A 25,159-nucleotide genomic window follows, 5' to 3' on the forward strand; every position below is an offset into this window, starting at 1 on the left:
GTCTGCAGGGCAGTTCATTCACAGGGATGCCTTAAGTCAGAGATGACTTGATGGCACATAACTAGAATGCCTGTGAAGGCAAAAAGTCATGTGTTAAGTGGTTCCAAGTCTCATGTACAGTTCAGTGTAGTTAACTGAGCAAAATTCCACTGGTTTTCCAACTTACAGGACTGTATTTATGGCATGGGTGGAAACTTGTGGCCTTCCATATGCTCTGACCAACAGTTCATGTCTCAACATTAGCTATGCTGCATAGAGCTGATTCCAGTTGTAGGCCAAAAGGTCTGGACACTGCTGTCCATCCCTAATCTATGACGACTTTAAACTTCTGAATAAGCCAGTTTCTGATGGATTGCTCTGAAGCTATTCTTTTATTGTCTAAGTTCATATATTACGCTGCTGCAATGCATTAAGGCATTACTTAATTCAGACCCACAAAAGCTTCCTTGCCCTCTTAGCACAGGAGGATATCCACTGAAAGAAAGTAAGAGAGAGACACACTCCAATAAATGTATATCAATAGCATCTGCCTTTCTAAAGCAATATGAAGTGATAGAGGCCTACAGCTTAGAATTATTTAAACTAGCTTACTAAGCAACATGCAATGAGGCATCAACTTTACCTTCATCCTCTTTGCTTTTGGTAGAAGTTAATTCATGAACATGTGAATCCAGTTTCTCCAGCTTTTCAGAATGCCCATTTATTATTTTGGATGTATTTGCACTGAATACTCCATGTGAGAACATAACAGGTTGACAATGTTTGGACTGCAAGTTCTTATGCGTCCTATCTAAAGAGCAAGATCTTCTTGACTCTGAACAGCAATCTGTTGTTGGAGGGGTTTTTTGAGATACAGGGGATCTTTCAGAAGTCTGGGAACAATCCCCAAATTTAATGGTCTCATCCCTTGCTTCCTCTTGTTTTGAATGACTTTCAAACCAACAGCTTTCTTGTTGAACATTGTTTTCATGTGTTTTCTCAGTGACTCTGGGATCATCACTCACTTGGCCCAAGCCTGTTTCATTCTCTGAAGGATCTTCTTGTGTGATGGATTCTTCAGAACTGGAACCCAGGATCATTGGGTTTTGCAAAGCTTCTATGTATGATTTTCTAAACAATCGTTTTGTTTCAAAATACAAAGAATCCCTCCCTCTTTGCTTTGGGCTGCTCAGGCCTGCACTGAAAGCTATGCTTTTGGCACTGTTCCTTTTCACTAGGGGAGGAGTTGACACATTGTGTTTAGGAAGGGCAGGAGTCAATTCAAATATTGTTTTTGGCTCCTTGATGACTTCCTCTGCAATAGAATCTATATGTTGGCATCTTTCAGGAAGTGTTCTTGAATGTATATCATCACCCATTTCCTCAGCTAGGGTTTCTGAGCTTTGTATTTCAGCCTTGTTTTCAGGCTTGTGACATAGACCAGAATAATCCTTGCTATGATTTCCACTGTTATCTGCAAGTAGTATCTCTCTCACAGTAGAACAGGTATCATTAAAAGTAGAGCTTTCAGGTGAGCTGCTACTTTCCATCGTTGGTGTCATAGCTTCAGCATCAGGATTGTTGCTGATTAACTTTTCTGGCAAAGAGTTACTGGAATATTTTTTTCGAATTGTTTCAGCTGTAGGAATAAAAATAGGATTCACAATATTTTTCCAAGGTGTCCTATATATAGCTGGGCCTGTTGTCAGCAAACAGCTTTGCAAAGGACAGTCCTTCCATTCACCATTTACATTTTCCAAAAACTTGGTTGTGAAAATATGTCTGTACATGGTTTCAGGTACAAGAAGTTCTTCCATTCCATGCCCATGTCTGGAGAGACATTTTAATACTAGTTTAGCAGACTGCTTTCCCAAGGGCACAACCTGGAAATAAAAATCCCCTGGCTTTAAACGGACTTTGTGGAGAGGTGCCAACTGGACTATGACTTTCTCATGGATGCACAGTGGCCATCCTTCATGATAGAAAATGAGGCCAGTATAATTGCCCTGTAAACGAAAGAACAAAATATTTCAATGGAAATATTTCCCTTATAGTGTGCCATTTCCTTCTGTGCAGATTTATCCCAGATAATTAGCATAATCACAACATATGTCACAATATAGTCCTCTGTCAGTGCTGAGAGCTCCTGATTCCCATTTTTCATTTGTCACAGAATTTTCACAGGATAAAAGGAATTTTCACATCCTTTTATCCAGATCATGTTCTAACACTAAACACTAACTTTTCTAGTCCAATTTGCTCCATCTCACCCATGTATTTATAGTAGTTTAGAAACTGGAGGGCGCTCCCTGGCAGGTACGTGTGCCTCCCATGGCCTTTCCTGCAGCTCTCCCCAGGTGCCCTGATCCCCTCTGCCACTGCATTTCCTGCTGTCACTTTCCTTGTCTCCAGTTCTTTCACTCCTTTCTCTACAGACCCTTCCCTACCCTTCACGGCAGCAAGGAAAGGCATCTGAATCAGAAACATGGACATGTGTGTGCGTCTGCACATGTGTGTGTATGTGGGTGAGGTGTGTGCCCCACAACCAGAAGCTTACTATGGATTTAACAAATTTATAAAGCACCTGCATAACAATGCTGACATTAAAAATTTTATATAAACATATTTGAAAAGGGTATACAGTACTTCTATATTATGGTTTATGCAAATTATTAAAACTTTTGAGTAAAACTGTCCTCAGACTAAATATATGTGGGCCATCCTACATATATGGTAGAGAACCCCACTTCGCTACTTGAGCATAACAACAGGGAGTGTTAGCCAATTCTGAATATCTTATGGATCTATCCGTATTATATATATATTTCCAAACCAGAGATGCATTTTTAGTGGTGTGAAATGGCTCAAAGTGGCCCTTCTGTTGATCATGCAAACAGTAAGGAGAACAACCCTGTGTCTTTCCAGAGTTGGCAAAGAGATGCATGTTAATATCTGAGGTAATCAAGAAACATTAGGAAATGCACTTTGGGACCCTACCCACTTGAGGAACAGGTGGTCAGTTTAGTGTACATACAGATGCAATGGTTTCATATGAAATGAGCAATTCTGGGAGAGGAAGGTATTTGAGAGATGCAACCTGTCAGCTTGCCAGCAGTGGCATATTTCTGTACTGATTGTCCATTCACTGAGCAGTCATTCCATAGCTCATGGGCTCCAACAAGATATTTTCTTTAGGCAGTAAGAGCCCCTCTTTGGATCTGAAGAGTCTCAGCTCTATTAAAATCTTTTGGAGGAAATATTGAAGGCCAATTTGGCTAAACCTAATTGCTATACAAGGAGGGTAGTTTGGATGGTGTATAACAATAGAGGGCATTTTCTTTTCCCTTTTAGTATTAAAATATAGGAAATAATATAGAATTAAATGATAAATTAGGTATAAACAATATACAACAAAATGCTTTGTAGAAAATATCTGTTTAATCTGATACATCACCAACTGTTAATCCATTCAACAATAAATTGCTCAATTCATCTGCACTTGAATTATATACTGATTTCTGGTTCCTCTACAAATGCTTTTTCTAGGGAGAGACAGAATTTTCAAGAGAATTTTAAGGAGGTTGCTGCACAGGGTCTCCTATTTTATCAGGGATTGGAGCATACAAATAGATACACTTAGCTGAACAGATTCAGGCTAGAGCAGGGGTCAGCAACCCGCGGCTCCGGAGCCACATGTGACTCTTGAATCCCTCCGCGGCGGTTCCATCGCCCAAATACACATCACAGCTGCCGATCTGCGACCAAGGCTCCAAGTTACAAAATACCAATAGGTGATGATGAGGCATCCACTCAGGAACGCTGTGCTAGCAGGTCAAATAAATTGCGACATTGCAGGGAAAGAGTGGACCAAACTTCCTGCAGGCTCTCATGTTACAAGAAAACCCCGCTGCTGAAAAGATTCTCTTTGTCCAAATGTAATCTCCTTCCTCTGAATGATAAAAGCTGTGCTTGGGACCTGTCACAATTCACATCACTTGACTGTTTATCTGCTAATCAGTCACTAAACACACCTATATCTGCAACTTCCCCTGGTAGGCCAACCATGGATAAATTGAAGAAAAGTTTCTGAAGAAAACCAAACATTTAATGATACCTGGGTAGATTCACTTGCTTTTACTGCTGACGAACTTATGGGGTTTGCTGTTTAATGCATGCAGCCCTTTAGCACTGATTTTGACTCTTCAGGAAGCTGTTCAAAATATATGAAAGGAGTCCTACTAGTTTATAGTGTAAGATTAAAAATAACAGTTTTTAGTGACTGAACAAGAGCTGCAGCTAAATCATAATGAAGATATACATAGCATTAAGGTAAAAAACAATATATAAATGTGTTGTCTTCATTTTATATGTCAAAAGGGTTTTGCGGCTCCCTGTGTTTTTTTTTTTGTATGGGAAACGGATCCAAATGGCTCTTTGAGTGTTAAAGGTTGCTGACCCCGGGCTAGAGTCAGTCAAGCTACAATAAGGAGTAAGTCAAGCTAAGGTAAGCTATTTATCTATATTTATACTCCACCTTTTTTCCTTTCAAGGAACTCAAGACAGCTTACATAATTGCCTTTTCAATTTTATCCTCACAACAACAACCCTATGAGGTAGGTTGGGTTGGGAGTCTATGACTGATCCAGAGTCACCCATCAAGCTTTCCCACTCAGCAAGTGGGGACTAGAACCCAGATCACTTGACTCCCAGTTCCACATTCTTAACCACTACAGCACACTGGCTCTCAGATCCTGCCAAACAAGTCAGGTCAAAGTCAATCAAGGAAAGTAAATCAAGTAAATCAAGATATAACAATTCAGTCACTGCCATAATCATGACAAATTCCAGAGGCTAGCAAAGGTCTGAATTGTTCACCCCATTCCCTGCTCTGCCCCCGCCCCATAAGGACTGCATGCAATCTTTAAAAGGGCCACATAGCCTTATGCTCCTGCATTGCCGTGGAGCAGGTCAGACCATGAGAAAGTTGTCATGGACATATCCTCAGAGAGCAGGATGCAGAGGCATTAAATGATTTGTCCAAATCTGAATTTTCGTCAGGGCAATTCTCATATACAGATTCAGGGGATACTCTGGTTTCTCTTCAGATTGCATAAATCTTTCGCCCTTTTACAGATTCAGGAACAGGATATGGTGGGGATGATTTTCAAGGAGGGTTGAAAGAAAAGGGCATGCATAGCGAAGGTGAAAGTGGGACGCCCTCATCAGCTTCTGTATCTACCTTGCCTACAACTGGAAATGTGGACCTTGAAATTGGAGGTATTTGGTATGTGTTAATGTAATGCTAAGTTTCAGCTCTGAAAACTTCCACTGCAGAGTATAAATCTTTCCCTGGAGCCTTTGCGCTTGATCAACACCAGTTAAATTAGCTTTCTGTTTAATTCCTAAAGATATATGTTTACTGAAACAGACAGCAGGTAAGCTCAAGATCTCTTCCGCTTTCAGGTCTGGACAGTTACTCATATTTTACTCTGGGTGTGGGATTTTTCCCTCTGTAATCAAAATGCTACCATCTGATTTTTTTTTTAAATATTAGCTTTGTTGATTTACAGGGTGCTTGCTCAACAATGTCACTATTCAGTACTACATTTAACTTTACAGGTGTCTTTCAACTATGTTCCAATGTAATTGAACTCGGAACTAGCATTTATATTGCTGATTCTGTAAGATTTCCCTCTGACTGTATCTTCTCTGTCCTCTTAGTAACATGCTTACATTCTCTGTACATTTCATCTAATTTCTTTAACTTTTTTATTTGCTCTTGGCAAGATTAAATTTTCTCAATTCACTGTTCAAATTTCAGAATGCCTGTTCTATTCCTTCCTCCTGATTTATTAATCCTTTCTTTAAAGGTTTAAATATTATATGGAAATTCTGGCCCTCATTTGAAAACATTGTCTTTATATCTTCCATTTCTGTATATGCTTTACACTGAGCCCCTCTTTCAGGGGGAAAAGGGTGAGGAACTACTTTCTTTTGTTAAGACTCCAGTGAAGGTATGAGGGGGACAGATATGTCTCTGAAGGAGTGCTAAAGGGGTAGCCAAGGGCCAAGTAAGGTGGCAGTAAGGGTTGGCAGTGCCTCTTTGTGAGGTGGAAGCAAGAACTGGTGGGGGGGGAGCAGAGGAGGAATTTGCTGGGGCTTGTAGCTCCCAGCTTGGTGCCCCTGCCCAATCAACTCTCCCACTCACCTAGGAGAAGGCTGACAGAGGGGGAATCTGCTGAGGCACAGAGCCCCCAATTGTGGGAAGGGTGGCAGGGAAATCAACTGAGTGGTACTGCTCCTTTCCTAATGTCAACCAGCTGATCACCTGCTCCTGCCCCCACAAAAAAAAAAAAAAATCTTTATGGCAGGAGGTAGATAGCGTGTGGAGACCTCTCACACATGTAGCAAATGGCATCTATCCATGGCATTTCTGGCAAGCCATTTGGCAAGAGTGACAATGGGCTGTTTTTACCAAGATACAGTGGTATTTTGGCTCACGAACTTAATCCGTTCCAGGACTCTGGTTGTGACCCAAAATGGTCATGAGCCAAATTAGATTTCCCCATAAGGTTCAATGTAAATAAGGTTAATCCGTTCTGTAACTTTTTTTTTTTTTAATCAGAAAAATGTGAAGCAAAGTGACAAAGAACAACACAGATCTCCCCTGCCCCCAGCATGATCGCAGCCATCTCCCCACTAGGGGGATGGGGAGACGGCTGCGATCATGGTCGCCACCCAATGCAAAGTTCACGAGCTGAGTTAACATTTTTATGAAATTTTTGTTCGTGACCCAATCTGGTCGTGAACTAAAGCGTTCGTGAGCCGAGGTACCACTGTACTGGCCTTAATACTATGATGCATTGTGTTTTCTGGTTCAGGTGCTGCCACAAGCCATTGTGGTACTGAGAAATCACAGAACATACTATTGTTTCAGTTCATGTTTCTAAAATCCAAATGTACTATGCTGAAATCTCACAACAGGAGCACAAAAGACCAACTTGCACAAAAGGTGTTTGCTGTGTTGTACAAATCTGCCTAGAGATTTCACACAGCATCTTGTTAATTGCATAAATGTCCATTGATTACTACTAACAACTTCACTAATTACTGTACAATGATTCAATATTTATTTACTGAGGGTGGAAAAAAACCAACAGGAATCTAAAAGTTTGATCACAATGGTTACAAGCTTTGGCTTTAAAATGGAAAGCTAGAAATAGATGTTCTTAAACCCTAGAAAGGAAAAGAAAAAAGAGACAAGAGGAGTGTTTACCAGGCAAGCATCAACTATAAAGGATTATTATTTATTATAATTATTTATATCCAATCTTTCAGCATACAAATCCTTCTGAGGTGACTTATAAATAACTTCAAAATATATTACTGGTGGTAAATAACCTTATGAGAGATGACAAGAATCCCACTGGAACATGAGTGGGTGACTGGTGTAATTTTGAACTGCTCCCATTTATCTTTAAATGCTTTCCATGGAACAATAAATAGCCCTGTCTCATTTGTGTGGCGGGGAGCACAGATGGTCCAGGCCCTTTTCTGTTGCTCATCTGACTCTTTTGCACAAACTGCTACCACCCCAAGATCCCGCATCTCTACCATGCCACAATTAGGATTTCTAAAGGCTTTCTATTCTTACACTAAACCATGGCTTGCTTCAAACAACTGCTAACATTAACTATATTAACCATGGTTGTCTTTAGGACAAACAGTAGTTTAACAAAAAAGGCAGAAAGCCCTGTCAAGGGAGAGAAATCAAGTCCAAGCTTGCTTTGTTTACAATATTTATTTTATTTTACTTTATTTAGGAAATTTATAGGCTTTCCATTACTGTTGTCTCTGGACAGCTTACAATATATTATAACCCTAAACAAAATAAATTGGCTATACCACGACTGAGTATAAAATGACATGGTTAAAATAAATGAATAAATATACAATTAAAATTAATTAGCTTTAAACTATTGGTCAAATAAAAAGGTCTTGACCTGGCGCCGATAAGCATATAATGACGGTGCCAGGCGGACCTTTCTAGGGAGCGCATTCCATAGTCGGGGTGCCACCACAGAGAAAGCTCTCCTTCGAGTATTCTGACCTCATTCAAAGAGGGTTCCTGGAGGAGGACTTCTGCTGCTGATCTCAGGGGGTGGGAGGGCAAATAGGGAAGAAGGCGTTCCTTTAGGTATCCTGGTCCCAAGTTGTTTAGGGCTTTATAGGTAATAACCAGCACCTTGAATTGAGCCTGGACTTCAATGGGAAGCCAATGGAGCTGATAGAGGACTGGAGTTATATGAGAATAACGACCAGTCCCCAACAGCATCCTGGCAGCTCTATTTTGCACCATCTGAAGTATTCGGACCGTCTTCAAGGGCAGCCCCATGTAGAGAGTGTTACAGTAGTCCAAACAGAAGGTAACCAGTGCATCTGTCACTGTTGCCAGGCAGTTCTCCTCCAGGTAAAATGCAGCTGGTGGATCAACCGGAGCTGAAGGAAAGCACTCCTTGCTATTGCCATCACCTAGGCTTCCAGGGACAGTTCCGGGGCGAGGAGCACTCCTAAGCTGTGGACCCTGTCCTTTAGAGGGAGTGCAACCCTGTACAGGCCAAGGCCCAGGTCACTTACCCAGAAACTTGAATCACCTACCAACAGGACCTCCGTCTTATTTGGATTGAGTTTCAGTTTATTGGCCCTCATCCAGCCCATTACCTTGGCCAGGCACTAGTTCAGGACAGCCACTGCCTCACCTGGATTAGTTGAAAAAGAGGTAGAGCTGGGTGTCATCAGCATACTGATGACTCCGCAGCCCAAACCTCCTGATGACCTCTCCCAGCGGTTAAACAGCAAGGGGGACAAAATGGAACCCTGCGGTACTCCATGGCAAAGTTGCCATGGCGCAGAGCCAAAGTCCCCCAGCACCACCTTCTGGAATCAGCTGGCAAGGTAGGAGCAGAACCACTGCCAAGCAGTGCCTCCTACTCCCAGTCCCACCAGCCTATCCAGCACGATTTATTTATTTATTTATTTATTTATTTATTTATTTATTTAAAACATTTCTATGCCGCCACATCGCAATAAACCTCGGGGCGGCTCACAACATCAAAAAAAAGGTCAACCATACATTAAAACCCCCAATACAATAAACCCCCCAATACCATAAAACCTCAATAAAACCTCAGTGCATTCTTGGCTAAAAAAAAAAACCTAGTTAAATAAACAATTAAAATAAGTTTTAAATAAAAAGGTCTTAGCCTGGCGCCAAAAAGCAAATAACGACGGTGCCAGGCGGACCTCCCTGGGGAACGCATGCCATAAATGGGGCGCCACCGCTGAGAAAGCCCTCCTCCAGGTACTCACCCTCCTGATGTCATTCACAGATGGTTCCCGGAGAAGGGCATCTGCTGCTGACCTCAAGGGGCGGGAGGGCATATATGGGAGTAAGCGTTCCTTTAAGTATCCAGGTCCCAAGCCGTTTAGGGCTTTATAGGTCATAACCAACACCATGAATCGGGCCCGGACTTCAATCGGGAGTCAGTGGAGCTGACGGAGAACTGGGGTTATATGAGAACAATGCCCAGTCCCCGTCAGCAACCTGGCAGCTCTATTCTGCACCAACTGAAGTATCCAGACCGTCTTCAAGGGTAGCCCCACGTAGAGCACGTTACAGAAATCTAATCGGGAAGTTACCAGCGCGTGTGTCACTGTCGCCAGGCAGTCATTCTCTAGGAAGGGACGCAGCTGATGGATCAGCCGAAGCTGAAGGAAGGCGCTCCTTGCCACCGCCATCACTTGGGCTTCCAGAGACAGCTCCAGGTCGAGGAGCACTCCTAAGCTGCGAACCCTGTCCCTCAGAGGGAGTGCAACCCCATTTAGGACAAGGCCCAAGTGCCCCATCCCAAGGTCCAAGCCGCCCACCAACAGGACCTCCGCCTTGTCTGGACTGAGCTTCAGTTTATTGGCCCTCATCCAGCCTATTACCTCGGCCAGGCACCGGTTCAGCACAGCCACTGCCTCACCTGGATTGGTAGAAAACGAGAGGTAGAGCTGGGTATCATCAGCGTACTGATGATTCTGCAGCCCACACCTCCTGATGACCTCTCCCAGTGGTTTCATGTAGATGTTAAAGAGCAAAGGGGACAAAATGGACCCCTGTGGAACTCCATGGCATAACTGCCATGGCACAGAGCCATAGTGCCCCAGCACCACCTTCTGAAATCGGCCATTGAGGTAGGAGCGGAACCACCACCACGCGGTGCCTCCAACTCCCAAGCCCGCCAGCCTATTCAGAAGGATACCATGGTCGATGGTATCGAAAGCCGCTGAGAGGTCCAGGAGAACAAACAGGGACACACTCCCCCTGTCTCTCTCCCTGCACAAATCATAGTACAGGGCGACCAAGGCAGATTCAGTGCCGTACCCGGGTCTGAAGCCCGACTGAAATGGGTCCAGATAATCAGTTTCATCCAAGAGTGCCTGGAGTTGTCCCGCCACCACCCGCTCTAGTACCCTGCCCAGGAACGGGATGTTGGCCACCGGTCTATAATTGGCGGCCACCTCTGGGTCCAGGGATGCCTTCTTTAGGACAGGCCGGACTACCGCCTCCTTTAAAGGGGCAGGTACCCAGCCGTCTCTTAAAGAGGCGTTGACCACCTCCAGGATCCAGGTCCCAATCCCGTCCTTGGCTTTCTTAAGTAGCCAAGATGGGCATGGGTTTAGTAAGCAAGTGGTAGGACGTACTTGTCCAAGCACCTTGTCCACATCATCAGGCCGCAACAACTGAAATTCATCCATTAATTGCGGACTCGACAGCGTAGATGGCAACTCCCCAGTGAAATCTGATTCAATAGCAGAGTCAAGCTTGGGGCGAATCTGAGTGATTTTCTCCCTAAAATGCTTGGCATCGTCACAGCGGGCCTTCGAGGGTGGCACCAGATCTCTCTTCGGGCCCGGATGTAACAGCCCCTGCACCACCCAAAAGAGCTCCGCCGGACGGCATTGTGAGGAGGCAATGGAAACGGAGAAGAATTTCTTCTTCGCCCTCCTCACAGCCACAGCATAAGCCCGATAATGGGCTCTCAAGTGTGTTCGATCAGAATCACCCCGTGATCTCCTCCACCTACGCTCTAGACATCTCCCAACCTGCTTCATCGCCCGTAATTCAGACGTATACCAAGGAGAGGAACAGGCTCTGCCAGGTGGGAGAGGACGCTTGGGAGCGATCGTGTCTATAGCCCTGGTCATCTCCTCATTCCATGGTTCAACCAGGGCATCAACAGGATCACCAGCCTTGTCAACCAGAAAATCCCCCGGAGCTTCCAGGAATCCATCAGGATCCATCTGACTCTGGGGGCGGACCAATACAATCGGGTCCGCACCCTTGCAGAGGAAAAGGCAGCTCTCGAGCTCAAACCTTATGAGGAAGTGATCTGACCATGAAAAGGGCGTCAAACTTAAATTCCTCACCCTCAGATCACCCTCTTCTGTCCCGCCGAGAAAACCAGGTCCAGAATGTGTCCACGTTCATGGGTCAGGCCTATGACGTGTTGAGACAGCCCCACGGCCATCATGGAGGCCATGAAGTCCTGAGCCGCCCCAGTCAGAACCGTCTCGGCATGGAAGTTGAAGTCCCCCAGGACCAACATCCTGGGAGTCTTCAACACCAGGTCTGAGACGATCTCCATCAGCTCAGGTAGGGAGTCTGTTGGGCAGAAGGGTGCACAGTACACCAACAGAATCCCCACCAGAATCCCCAATCTGACCATGATACCATGGTCGATGGTATCGAAAGCCGCTGGGAGGTCCAGGAGAACCAACAGGGACACACTCCCCCTGTCCCTGCACAAATCATAGTACAGGGTGACCAAGGCAGATTCAGTACCGTAACTGGGTCTGAAACTGGACTGAAATGGGTCCAGATAATCAGTTTCATCCAAGAGTGCCTGAAGTTGTCCCGCCACCACCCGCTCCAACACCTTGCCCAGAAACAGGATGTTGGCTGCTGGTTTATAACTGGCGGCCATCTCTGGATCCAGGGATGCCTTCTTAGGAAAGGCCTGATCACTGCCTCCTTTAAAGAAGCAGGGACCCGGCCCTCCCTTAGTGAGGCGTTAATAACCTCCAGGATCCAGGAACCAATCCCGTGTTTGGCTTTGGTAAGTAACCATGAAGGGCAAGGGTCAAGTAAGCAGGTGGTTGGACATACTTGTCCAAGCACCTTGTCCACATCATCAGGCCTCATTAACTGAAATTCATCCAATAATGCTGGACCAGACGGAGTTCTGGACACCTCTCCCAAAGGAACTGTATCAACTGTAGAGTCCAGCTCATGATGAAACTGAGTGATTTTCTCCTTAAAGTGCTGGGCAAAGTCATCACAGCGGGCTATCGATAGTGGCACAGGATCTTTTTTAGGGCCTGGATGTACTACCCATGTACCACTCAAAAAAGCTCCGCTGGATGGCACTGTGAGGAGGCAATGGAAGTGGAGAAGAGTTTCTTTTTCGCCGCCCTCACTGCCACAGCATAGGCTCGATAGTGAGTGTATAAGCATGATCAGTCAGATTCATCCCATGATTTCCTCCACTTGCGCTCTAGTCGTCTCCCAACCCGCAACTAGACTCTGAATAAACTCTGATTTAGCATGATGTTTGAAAGAAGTCAGCTTAGTACAGCTTTATATATTCAACCTTAAATAGACTATTTTATTTTTAGTATGGTAGTCCGCAAGTTCATCTTAGGATATAAGGATAGCTTCCTTAAGCATTTTCAGTCAGTTGGCTTACAAAAGTACTATAAGGAATTGCATATGCAGTGGTACTTTGGTTCATGAACACCTCAGTTCATGACCAAATCAGGTTGGGAACAGAAATTTCATAAAATATTTGCCACAGGTTGTGAACTCTGCATCAGGTGACGATTGCGAGCATGTCCACCTTCCCTGCATGGGCACAATTGCGGTCACGCTGGTGGGAGATGGCTGTGTTCATGCTGGGGGGGGAGATGGCCGTGACTGTGCCTGTGTTCCCTGCCCAGGTGCGCCTGCACATGCACCTGCCTCCCCCCAACGCGCCCGGGATCACGCCCGTCTCCCCCCCCCAACAATCGCTGCGGGGGGGGGGTGGTGATCTATGTTCTTCTTTGTCACTTTGCTTCATATTTTTGTGAGTAAAAAAAACTGTTGCAGAATGGCTTAACCCTTACATTGACCCTTATGGGGAAATTTGACTTGGTGAGGCAAAGCAAGAGAAAAATGGCATGTGAGGGCTGAACACTCTGTCATCAGGGCAATGAATAATTGCATATAGTACTCAGTGGAAACAGAACTGTCCCTTATGTGGCTTCAATTAAATAGTCACTACACCCCTTACTCTAACTCCTGTTGAAGCTCTGTACTTTGCACAAACATTGGGTTGTAAATCCTTTCACCTCCCTACTGAGTTGTAGTCTGGGGGCTATAAACCTTCAAGTGATTTCCTGAAAAGCTGCATTCCTGAGAAACTTGCAGTTCACAAGATATACCGTATTTTTTGCTCTATAAGATGCACCTGACCATAAGACGCACCTAGTTTTTAGAGGAGGGATCCATGGAAAGCTTCCTGATAATCACAGGCACATTCCCCATCACTTCCCCATGGGCTTCATTAAAAGACAAGTTGCCATTTGAAAACACACACCAACCTGTGATTAACAGCTCTCACCTGCGCCGGAGGAGGGGGGCGGAGCAGGGCGCGCCGAGTGTGTGCCGGCCAGGTGTGGTGCAGCCAGGACGGCAGCGTGCCAGTGGTGGTCTTCTGGGCGGCACGGCGGCAGGTCTTCCCAGGCGGTGGGGGTGAGCAGTTCGTCTCTCCATGTGGCCGGCAGGTTAAAGCCCGCGGCTCCTCCTCCTCCGTGGCAAGTCTTCCCGGGTGGCGGGGGTGAGCAGTCCATCTCTCCGTATGGCCGGCGGGTTAAAGCACACGGCTCCTCCTCCTCCGCACCGCTCCCCCTGAGCGGCACAGCTCTCACCTGCGCCGGACCGGGGGGGCGGAGCAGTGCGCGCCGAGCACATGCCGGCCAGGTGGTGCCACGTGGTGCAGGCGGGCCGGCAGCGTCCCGGGCGTTGGGCACACACACATTCGCTCTATAAGATGCACAGACATTTCCCCTTACTTTTGAGGGGGAAAAAAGTGCGTCTTATAGAGTGAAAAATATGGTAAATGTGGGCAACTGCTCTCTCCTTCTGCTTCACCCCTTCTTCCTCACAGAAGCCAGCTAGAGAATCAATTGGTTTCAATGGATGGAAAAAAGGCTTACTAGAAACTTTAATCAGGTTCTGTGTGTCTGTGACCAAACAGGGATATTCAAGTTCTCTAGTAATATTTTCAATTTAGAAGTCATTGCTTGTTTGAACAATTTCTGCATTATAACGAAAATTAACACCCAGTTCTCCAACTAGTTTTTTGGGGATATAATGCCCTCCCAAACACTCAATATGCCAGCAAATTTGGAAAACTCAACCGTGGCCACAGTATTGCAAAAGGTCAGTTTACATTCCGATCCCAAAGAAGGGCAATGCCAAAGAATGTTCAGACTACCACACCATTGCATTCATTTCACATGCTAGCAAAGTTATGCACAAAATCCTACAAGTTAGGCTCCAGCAGTATGTGGACCGAGAACTACCAGAAGTATAGGCAGGATTTCGAAGAGGCAGAGGAAGTAGAGATCAAATTGCCAACATATGCTGGATCATGGAGAAAGCTAGGGAGTTCCAGAAAAACATCTACTTCTACTTCATTGACTATGCTAAAGCCTTTGATTGTGTGGATCACAACAAATTGTGGCAAGTTCTTAAAGAGATGGGAGTACCAGACCATCTTATTTGTCCCTTGAGAAACCTATATGTGGATCAAGAAGCAACAGTGAGAACTGGACACGGAACCACTGATTGGTGCAAATTTGAGAAAGGAGTTCGGCAAGGCTGTATACTGTCGCCCTGCCTATTTAACTTATATGCAGAGCACATCATGAGAAAGGCAGGGCAAGATGAATCACCAGTTGGAATTAAGATTGCTGGGAGAAGTATCAACAACCTCAGATATGCAGATGATACCACTCTCATGGCAGAAAATGAAAAGGAACTAAAGAGCCTCTTGATGCGGGTGAAGGAGGAGAGTGCAAAAGTTGGCTTGAAACTCAACATTAAGAAAACTAAGATCATGGCATCCGGTCCTCTCACTTCCTAGCAAATAGATGTGGAAGAAATGGAGTTAGTGACAGATTTTATTTTCCTGGGCTCCAAGATCACTGCAGACGGGGACTGCAGTCAAGAAATTAAAAGACACTTTTTCCTGGGGAGGAAAGCTATGGCAAATCTAGACAGCATACTAAAAAGCAGAGCCATCACCCTGCCAACAAAAGTGCGTATTGTCAAGCTTATGGTTTTCCCAGTTGCAATGTATGGCTGTGAAAGCTGGACCATAAGGAAGGCTGAGCACCAAAGGATTGAGGCCTTTGAATTGTGCTGGAGGAGACTCCTGTGAGTCCCCTGGACCGCAAGGTGATCAAACCGGTCAGTCCTAGAGGAGATCAATCCTGACTGCTCTTTAGAAGGCCAGAAACTGAAGATGAAACTCAAATACTTTGGCCACCCAATGAGAAGGAAGGACTCCCTGGAGAAGAGCCTAATGCTGGGAACAATAGATGGCAAAAGAAAAAGGGGACAGCAGAGAATGAGGTGGCTAGATGGAGTCACTGGGGCAGTGGGTGCGGGCTTAAGTGGACTCCGGGGGATGGTGGAGCACAGGAAGGCCTGGAGGAATGTTGCCCATGGCATCGCGATGGATGGACTTCGCGACTAACAACAACAATGCTGAATTACCTGTCCATATATATTGCCATTCACGTCTATCCATTAAATCGAGATAGGAGTGAAATGCTGATATTACTTGATCAGTGGCTCCCAGCTTGTGGCCCCCAGATATTTTGGTCTACACTTCTTACTGGCTATGCTGGCTAAGGCTGATAGGAATTCTGGCCAAAATAGCTTTTAGTTTCTAGTCTTTGTGGTGGTGAGGGTACATTTGACAATGTATGAGCAATATACACTGAAATCTCAGAAGACATCAGAGTGACTTAATAATATTTCTGCTATTGGGGAAGAGTTCCTGTGCCCTGCATAACCCTTTATGCTACCCCACAGGTACCAAAAGCAGGCTAAACAAAGAAAATGCCTAAAATACCTAATTTTGCTGGATTTATGTAAGTTATATGTTATTTAATTCAGCGTTTCTTTACAGAGAATTTATCTTGTTCAGCTTAGGTTACACCCACTGCCATTTGGTTGAGAAGAGCAAAGGATTTTGCTTTGTACAAGAAGGACTAATTTGTTCCATTAGCCACCAGCAGCTCTTGTCCCTCATATCAGCAAGTTCTTTCCTGTTTTCAAATGAAAATAAATCAGAACTGAGTTTCGTTGAGGCCCAAATATGGAAGCAAATTACATTCTACTCCTAACTGGACATAAAGCTCTTTACACAAATTTTGGTTGGTGTTAAAAGCCAAAATGTGCTCCTGTCACAACCCTGATCCTCCCTGAGGGGCAGCTTCTTGTCTTTTACAACACCTGAAATTTGAATCTATTTGGACTGCCTCCAAAGTACAGCACAAGTGCAGGAATGTCACACTTAAAAAAAAAAAAAAACAAGAGGAATGCCTGCCATGTTTGTGTACCCCTATCCTTACAGATGTCTCTAAGTCAAAGTTCCATCTTGCCTTCCAAGAGTTATATGCCAGGAAATCATTACTAGAGAAAGACTGAAGAAATCATTACTAGAGAAAGACTGGTTCCTGCCAAGTCACTACTAGTGCTGGAGGCAGAAGCTTCCTATATAATGGAAGGATTAACATTTTAATCACTGGCAGAAAAAAACTGTTCAGAGTAGGAGGGTCACAGTGTTGGAAAGGGAGGGCAAGCCCTGTGGATTGATAAGGAAAGGCAACCCAGCCCACTGAAAATGCAACCTACACTGCAATATTTCTTTTAAAGAGCCTGTATTGATTCCAAGGGAGGCATTTTAAAGGTCCAAGTACTGGAAAAGGCAGAGCAGGGAAATTTTCTTAACTCTGATCAGTGATGGCAGAGGTTTTGCCCACTGAAAATCTTTCAACTCTGATGAAAAATAAAGAGTTTTTCTCTGCTTGGCTGGGGAAAATGGTGGGACTTGGGAGATGTACTGAGGCCTGGGGCCTGGGGAAAAAACTAGCAGATGGAGTGGGGAACCCCTGTGGGCTGTATCTGCCCAGTGTACCCCAGCCCAGCACCCTTTGCATCTAGGACACACCAGGTTGGAGAAGGAACACTAGAAAATGTCCCCTTACAAATTTAAAACAGTCTATTAACTGCCTCTGGTTGATTATTACTATCTGAAAAAACCTACAAATGTTTATGAGCCAGTAATAAATCTGGACTAATACTTTCAATACCTAACCCTGCACACTCAAAATTTGTCCAAAAATCACTAATAATTTTTATTCCTCTGTTACTTCTCCGTTTAGCATTAGACCGTTTTCATTGACAAATAAAATATCTTTCATTTCTTCTATAATGTACCATGAGCTATATCCATATCTGGCAACTATGCACCAGTTTAGGTTTAAGTATACACAGAATTACATTCCCAGCAAAATGCAAAGCAAGTACGTTTTTCTTCTTTTTTCCTGATACTTCTGGTTCAGTGTCTTAGTAGAATGCACGCTTTCCCATGACTATCTAGGGTTTCATTAGCAACATTAAGAAAGCTTAGTAGTTTAAAGATTAAACCCCTGTCTTATTTTTTTTTCTCATTCTTAAATCATGAACAAAGGAAGTCTCTGTTTTGCCAAATATACTTACACAGGTTTCCCGCTGAATACACTGTAAGACTCTCTTGGCAGGAACGAGGAAATCAATTAGACATCTAAGACCATCTCCTTTATAGGATTTTTCAACAATGCTGAAAAGCTGCCACAGCACAGTAGCAGCGGTGGCCTCAAACGGTGGATAGAGAGAGGAAAGTGTATTTTGGATATAGGTATCAAGGGATTCAGAGTCCTGAAAGAAAGAAAAAAAGAAAACATCCCCCCCCATCAACAACATGAGTTGTTACTTTCTGGAGGGAAATAATTCAGCGTTGAACAATAACATATATGCTTTTAATGCTGGTTTTCAAATATTGTCCCCAGGGTTCTTTGACATATCAAGTATACTTCAGTGAGAAGTGTAGTAATACAGAAAGTCCCCTTCATACAAACAAGTTCCATTCTGAGAGCATGTTCATAACTTCAGTTTGTCCTAAGTCCAATAAAGTTAGCCCTGGTACCCAGCTAACTGAGGAAAGGTGGCAAAGCAGCCTGTCCATCTCTTGAAAACAAAAAAAAGCAGCCCTTCTGCAGGGCCTCAGACTATCGCATAGGGTTGGTCAGCAAAGTCAGCCTTGGTACTTTGACTACAAGTGATATTTGAGGTTGCCCGAATTCATAATTGCAGCCTGTGCACACCACACCACACACGCCATTAAGTAGCTAGAGCTTTGCACTTTGGCTTTAAGAATAAGGTGTGAATGATCGGAATAATCTGGGGATCAAGTGGGCTCAGTCTCTCTCCCATTCATGTTCTCCCCTCATTTCATTTGTCCTGACCATTTGGAGCTGTGTGCAAAGGCAGTTTCTTTTACTGCTGCCATCTCCTCTCTGTTTGCAACCGAGTTTCTGGCCACCGTGAAACCACTCATGCAGCAAAGCCCACATTGGTGCTGCTAAGCCATTTGTTTTGCACAAACAGCAGCCTCTGACTCTTATTTCTCAAAGGGGAGAAACTACTCTCAAGATTCAGACCCTAACAAGAAATGCGACACATTTTTCTAAGCAGACAGAGGAGACCTATTCTCTCAGAAAGATGGCTCCATTTTCTTTAGTGAGGGGAGGAGAATTAACAGTTAAAAAGAAAAAAAGAACTTACTGGACCTGCAAACACACATTCGCATCTTTGAAAGTTTGTAACTTGAAGGTTCATATGTAGAGGACTTCCTGTACTGGATAAGGGTTCCTAAAAGAAATGTTTTCGCACCACTATCAACCATAGTCAGAAAACAAACTTAAGCTGCCATTCTGTGTGTCCTTTCAGGACCAAAGCTCAAGCCCCAGCAGGAGCCCACTGGTAAGAGCCCTGGAGTTGTTCCTGCTCACCACCATTGCAATTTGCTTCTTCACCTGCCTCTTCCTCTTGTTCAGACATTGATGCTGGTGAGGAGGAGGAGTGGATGCCACTGACTACTTGTTCATTGCTTGTTAAGCAAGAACTCTTTTGCCTCCAGACAGGTTCTCTGCCTGTCAAGTAAGTAGTAGCCGTGATGAGAAAAAAGAAGAGCAGCAATAGCAGCTGTTGACAATGGTGGTGAGGTCTGGGGGGGGGTGGGGAGACATTGAGTGTCAAAGGCCCCTGAAAACCCTGGAGTCAGCACTGTTCCCCTTATGGGTGTCTTGACACAAAGCAGTTTTTGTTTTGCTTAACACAATTAAAGAGGAAAAGGATGCACAGAGAAAATCACCTCTGTTTTCATGGAGCCCTATTCACTATGCAAAGTGATGTTACTGCATGCCCTGGGCTATACAAGTGATGTTCCATTACAGAGGAGGAGTGTGAGTTTAGGGTGGGCTAAGAATTATGGCACACCATTGGGAAGTTACAGTTATACCAGAGAAAACAACCACCAGATAGTGGACTAGCGTTTAGAATCAAGAAAGCACAGCATTATTCTTATTCATATTCACAACAATAATCAAGTGTGACAGAAAGGAATCTTAATTATGCAAGTACTTTGCCATTCGGATAGGATTCTTTTGATTAACTCTAAGGAAAGTTAGGAAAATGAAGATCCTAATTCCAAATATGGAGAAAGGAGAGCAATGGGCATGGGCACATATAGAAATCCTACATGGGTTAGATCAGTGATGGCGAACCTTTTAGAGACCGAGTGCCCAAACTGCAACCCAGAACACACTTATTTATCACAAAGTGCCAACACTGCAATAAAACCTGAATACTGAGGTTTTAGTTTAGAAAAAAACCAACTCATACATTAACATCGTTTGCCTTAAAGGAAAAACATAGTAACAGAGAGAAGGAATCATGTTCACATTCGTCACCCCCAAGTCGGAGGATGCTGGGCTTGCTTGTGCCGAGGTGTGTGCACTCCCTCCCTCCCTCCCTCCTCACCCCCAAACCAGCCACCGGGAATGCTGCAGAAACTTCGGCAGTACTTGAAAGTTTACTGGAGGGGCAGAACGCGGAGAGAGAGACCTAAACTAAAGGTGAGGAGAGGCTATCGCTTATCCCTTCCACACTTCCTTTGGGATTTTCCTCGAGGCGCCCCCACGTGCTGCCAAGCCTTGGCGAGTGGGGTCGGGGATCCCCACCATGCACCCACTCCTCTCGCTTTGCAGCAGTTCCAGCTTCCACTTTTCCTCGTTTTGGACTCCCTCCTCAGGAAGTGCCATATTGATCCCGGGTGCCCTCTCTCTTCTCCTCGCTCCAGCTGCTGCTCTGCCACCTTGACCCTGTTGCTCGCTCCCATCACCCAGCTTCCCCCGCAAACACTGCAAAGCCATATGCTCCCAGCAGATTTTCAACTTCAATGAATGTAAAATAATGAAGCACTGGAAGGAAGGGGGAGAAGCAACAGAGCTCACAAGGCAATAGCTTGGGCTGTCCCCTAAGATGGTTTTCTCAGGACCAAGCACAGACGGAACACTGAGTTCTAAGGATTCTGCCTGAGGGAGGACAGCTTTCTAGTGGGATTGTCTAATCCCTGCCATGGGTTATTAATCTAAGGCAGGGGTGGTGTAGAAAATGAGATTTCATGTAAATATTTTGGGTGGAGGTCTCTGCCCTCAATGGGTGCTAATGTATTTACTGTTATACTTCAGACCAGGAGCTCTGCATGAGCTCTGAGCTGGCCAAATCAGGATGCCCCTTAGATGGCTTGATTATGTTAGATACAAGATCATGAGAAAGGCATCTGCATGCCCAGACATCTCATACAGTTATGCATGCCTAGCAAGAGTTCTGCCTGCTCATGTATGAGTTTGTTCAAATGGTAACTTCCTTGTCCTGTTGTTCCAAAGCCTTTGCTTAGTTAGCCTCTTTGAATGAAGCATAGATCTGGCATCAAGCAGCCAGTGATACTGTAAAAGACAGTGAGGTTGAGCTCCTCAGTGACACTGGGGGAGAGGGGGTTAAGGGACCCCAGGAGCATTTAATTCTAAATCTCCCTGTCGTCCTACAGAACATAAGAAAGAGTTATCATTCTCTTTCTTGCCCTATGGATCTATGAAAGAAAGATCTCTTTCTTGCCCTATGGATTTTCAGCTTTTCTCCTTCTTATCTTCCTGAAGCCAAAATGTAGACTAAGCAACTATCTTTCTCTTTCTCCTTCTGGAATACCTCCAATACTTAACCATTTAATTGCTGTCATGCTGTACTTCTCACTCCAAGATAACTACTGAAAAGTTCTAGTCTCATCCCCATTGCTTCCTAGCATACCTTAAGACAGGCACTCTGCTACCCTGACTGAATGCTTGGCTTCCTTTAGATTTTGGTTAGCGTGCTGTAATGTCTGAGCAGCCAGTCCTCAGGCAGAATAAAGCCAGTATTTACTTATTTTTCTTTCCTTCAAGGAGCTCAGGGAGGTTTACATAATCTGCTTCCTCTCAATCTTATCCTCACAACAGCCCTGTGAGGTAGGTTAGGCTGAGTCAGTGACTGGCCAAAGTCATCCAGTGAGCTTTGTGGCCAAAAGGGGACTAGAACTCAGATTTCCTGGATCCTGTTCCAGTACTCTAACCACTACACTACACTGGCTCTCAAATTAGCACCATGCTGGGAAATAGTTCCTCCTGTATTTTTGAGCTAAATCCACTAATAATTCATGTTTTGGAATAACTTATTCCTTAAACTGTGGAACTATAGAACAAATATGGTGAGAAATAATCTCCAGCAAAGTAAAGGGGATATCATGGTATGTGTGAAGCCATCCTTCTCTAGTGTGGGTCCCACAAGATGTTTTGGCCTCCATTGGCATCCCTGACCATTGGTTATGATGGCTGGGGATAATAGGACTTGTAGGCCAAACATCTGAAAGCCCCCATGCTAAAGAAGGCTGTTCTAGGGAGTGGTGCCCATTGGAATTCAAAGGGTTCCTCTGTTGACAAGGCAGTGTGAAAGAAACCTCCATTATCTGCCTGTCCTTGGCACAGAAGGTTGCTAGTTAAGAACCTTGTTAGGGGAATTGCTTTTCCAAATTGTGATCAGGGTGTGATAATTTTGTCTCACAGCTTCATATATATAAACATTTTAAAAAGTTATGAAAGACAGGCATGCTACATCTTAATGCTACACGTCCCCCTTTGTTTGTCTGAATAACATTAGGGCCAAGCTGCAATGAGCATGCTCCATAATTTCTAAGCCCCTGAGCAGAAGTACTGCATCTCAGTAGCAGAGCACATATTTTGCTGGCATTTTCAGCTTAAAAACAGAACAATGCTGCCAAGTATCTCTGTCTGAAAACAGCCAATACCAGTTGCAATAGACAACAGTGTGCTAGATGGCTAAGTAACCTGACCTGGTATAATGCAGCTTCCTGTTTCCTTCATGAGGTGATTCTGACCACCTGTGAGGGGCTCCAGTCTGGATGGCACAAGCTCTTCCAGCCTCATCCCTTTTTAAGACTCAGGAAACAAGAATACAGTTGATAACAGTCTCACCTCCTAATCTGTCCAGTCATCCTTATCTGAGCTATTCCAATACCAAATTTTCACAAGGATGCATTTGATGGAAAAGATACTCCTGTGGTTTCATATGGATATCAAAATGATTTACACTATAGTCTTATATATTTCTAATGATATATAGAGTTTGGCTTTTTTCAGGGCAAGTAAAATAAGACCAAAGCCTTAAAGTGGAATTACATGTTGTCTTACTGAACACATTCTCAAGTTGTGTTTGTTGAGGTAACACGAATGTGAGTGTGTGAGGATTTTATAGAGAATCATAGAACTGGAAGGGGCCAGAAGGCCATGGAGTCCAACCCCCTGCTGTTGCAGAATACTAAGTCACACCATCCCACTCAGATGGCTGTCCAGCTGCTTTGTGAAGGGAGAGCCCACAGATTCCCCAGGTAATAGGTTCCATTGTCATACTGATCTGATACTAAGGAATTTCTTCCTGGTGTCTAGTCTAAACCTGGTTTCTTTTAACTTGTGTGTTATTCCATGTCCTGCCCTCTGGAATAAAAATGAGATCTTGTCCTTCCTCACTGCAAAGCCAAGAACCACTTTGTAGGCAAGAACCACTGTGAGAAAAAGAGAGCCACTGACCCTCACAGGCACAAGGTCTCCCATGAGGGAAAATTGTTTCATATATTATTTAGCTACAGTGAATATTATATTTGCCAACTACAAATATAATATTAGGTAATGTTTTTCACATGCTTATGCACATCAAGTTTGTGGGAAACTATGCATCAGGGTGCAACAGAAAGGCAGGTTGCTCACCTGTAACTGTCATAATTCGAGTGGCCATCTGTGCATTCACACATATGGGTGCTGCGCCTGCACAGTGCCTATAGGCGGGAAGATTCAAAAGCTTAACGGTTTTGGCGAGAACTCCACACCTCCCCCTCCATAGTATAAGAAGGCAGAGCACCTGCCATTTCCCCAGTCTACTGCAGACCAACCTTTCACCCACAAGTGGAAGCAAAAAACACATTCATGTCATAACAAAGTGTGCTCAAGGAGACACCCAAGGTAAGTATATATCACACGGAACCATAGCCGAGAGGGAAAAAAACGGTACTGTAAAACCCAGTCAAAAACACCGAGTGGGCCGGTGGGTGGATTGTGTAAATGCACAGATGGCCACTTGAAGAATGACAGTTACAGGTGAGCAACCTGCCTTTCGTCGTTGTGGCCTCTGTGCATCACACATATGGATGACTAACAAGCCTACCACACCCGGAGGCGGGATGGTGTTGTCATTGAAGAACAGAGGAGAGGACTGCCCGACCAAAGGAGCAGTCCTGTCTGGCACGAACATCTAGACGATAATGTTTGGCAAATGTGCAAGGGGTAGTCCAGGTGGCCACCTTGCCAATGTCATGAGGCGGAATGCCAGCAGAAAAGGCAGAGGATGCTGCAACAGCTCGTGTAGAATGGCCTCCGGGCATTACAGGCCGCTCTAACTTGGAGTTGATAAGCAAGTTCAATAGTCTGGATGACCCATTTAGAAAGTCTTTGGGACCTGATTGGGGACCCCTTGTCATGTTCGGAATACTTGATGAATAGGTGTTTCGTGTTACAAAAAGATTCATTCCAAGATGGTAAAAAGCTAGGCAGCGACAGATGTCAAGAAAGCGTAGTGAGAGCTCTACTGGAGTAGAGAAGAATGCTGGTAAGACAATGTCCTGATTGACATGGAATGGTGAAACAAACTTTGGAGAAACGTAGGATCAGTGCGCAGAACGACTTTCTCCTTATGAAAATTAAGGTAAGGAGGATCAATACAAAGAATACAAAGTTCACTGGCTCTTCTAGCCAATGTAATTGTGACAAGGAAAGCTGTCTTCCAAGACAACAGATGTAGATTGGTAGTGCCCAAAGGCTCGAAAGGAGGTTTGGTGAGTGCTTGTAGGACAACAGAAAGGCTCCATGTTGGGACGACTGATCTAACCGGTGGCTGAAGATCCTATAATCCTCTAAGGAAGCGACGGATAAGGACGTTAGAGAATACCGATGAGCCCGAAACTTGGCCACGGTAGTGAGAAACCATCACAATGTAAACCTTAATTGACGAATATTCGTCAATATCTCCAATATTGATTGGAGAATATTCTCAATAGAAGCAGTATGAGTGGTGAAATGATTGGTGTCAACAAAAGATGTAAAACGTCTCCATTTAGCCTCCTATGGTCTTAATGCAGACTGAAGAATGAACTGAATATCAGGATGTAGAGTGCTCGAACCCGATGAAGCGGTTATCAGTATCAGGGACAAAGAGGTAGCTGTGGCAGGATGCTGCTGGGTCGACGTCGAATCCGACTGTGGAAGCCATGTGTCTGTGAAGCTTCTGTAACAACAGAGCTGGAATAGTTCTGTC

At 44.6% G+C, this 25,159-nt stretch overlaps 1 protein-coding gene across 5 annotated transcripts in view; it reads right to left on the minus strand.

Annotated features, from left to right (window-relative positions):
- PLEKHG4B (pleckstrin homology and RhoGEF domain containing G4B) overlaps positions 1-25,159 on the minus strand; it is a 175,054-nt gene that overhangs the window by 101,986 nt on the left and 47,909 nt on the right. For 4 of the 5 annotated variants that reach the window (XR_006416860.1, XM_044452660.1, XM_044452628.1 and 1 more), the window contains exons 2-3: positions 17,864-18,061; positions 623-1,985 (exon numbers count right to left, since the gene is read on the minus strand). Coding sequence is in view for 4 of the 5 variants with exons in the window: in XM_044452660.1 (XP_044308595.1) it covers positions 623-1,985; positions 17,864-18,061 (1,561 nt within the window). In the remaining variant the exon portion in view is untranslated. The remainder of the gene's footprint in view (positions 1-622; positions 1,986-17,863; positions 18,062-25,159) is intronic. The other variant, XM_044452637.1, reaches the window with a different exon arrangement.

The sequence above is a fragment of the Varanus komodoensis genome, unplaced genomic scaffold (genome assembly GCF_004798865.1).
Source record: "Varanus komodoensis strain SLA01 unplaced genomic scaffold, ASM479886v1 scaffold10, whole genome shotgun sequence".
Taxonomy (NCBI): domain Eukaryota; kingdom Metazoa; phylum Chordata; class Lepidosauria; order Squamata; family Varanidae; genus Varanus; species Varanus komodoensis.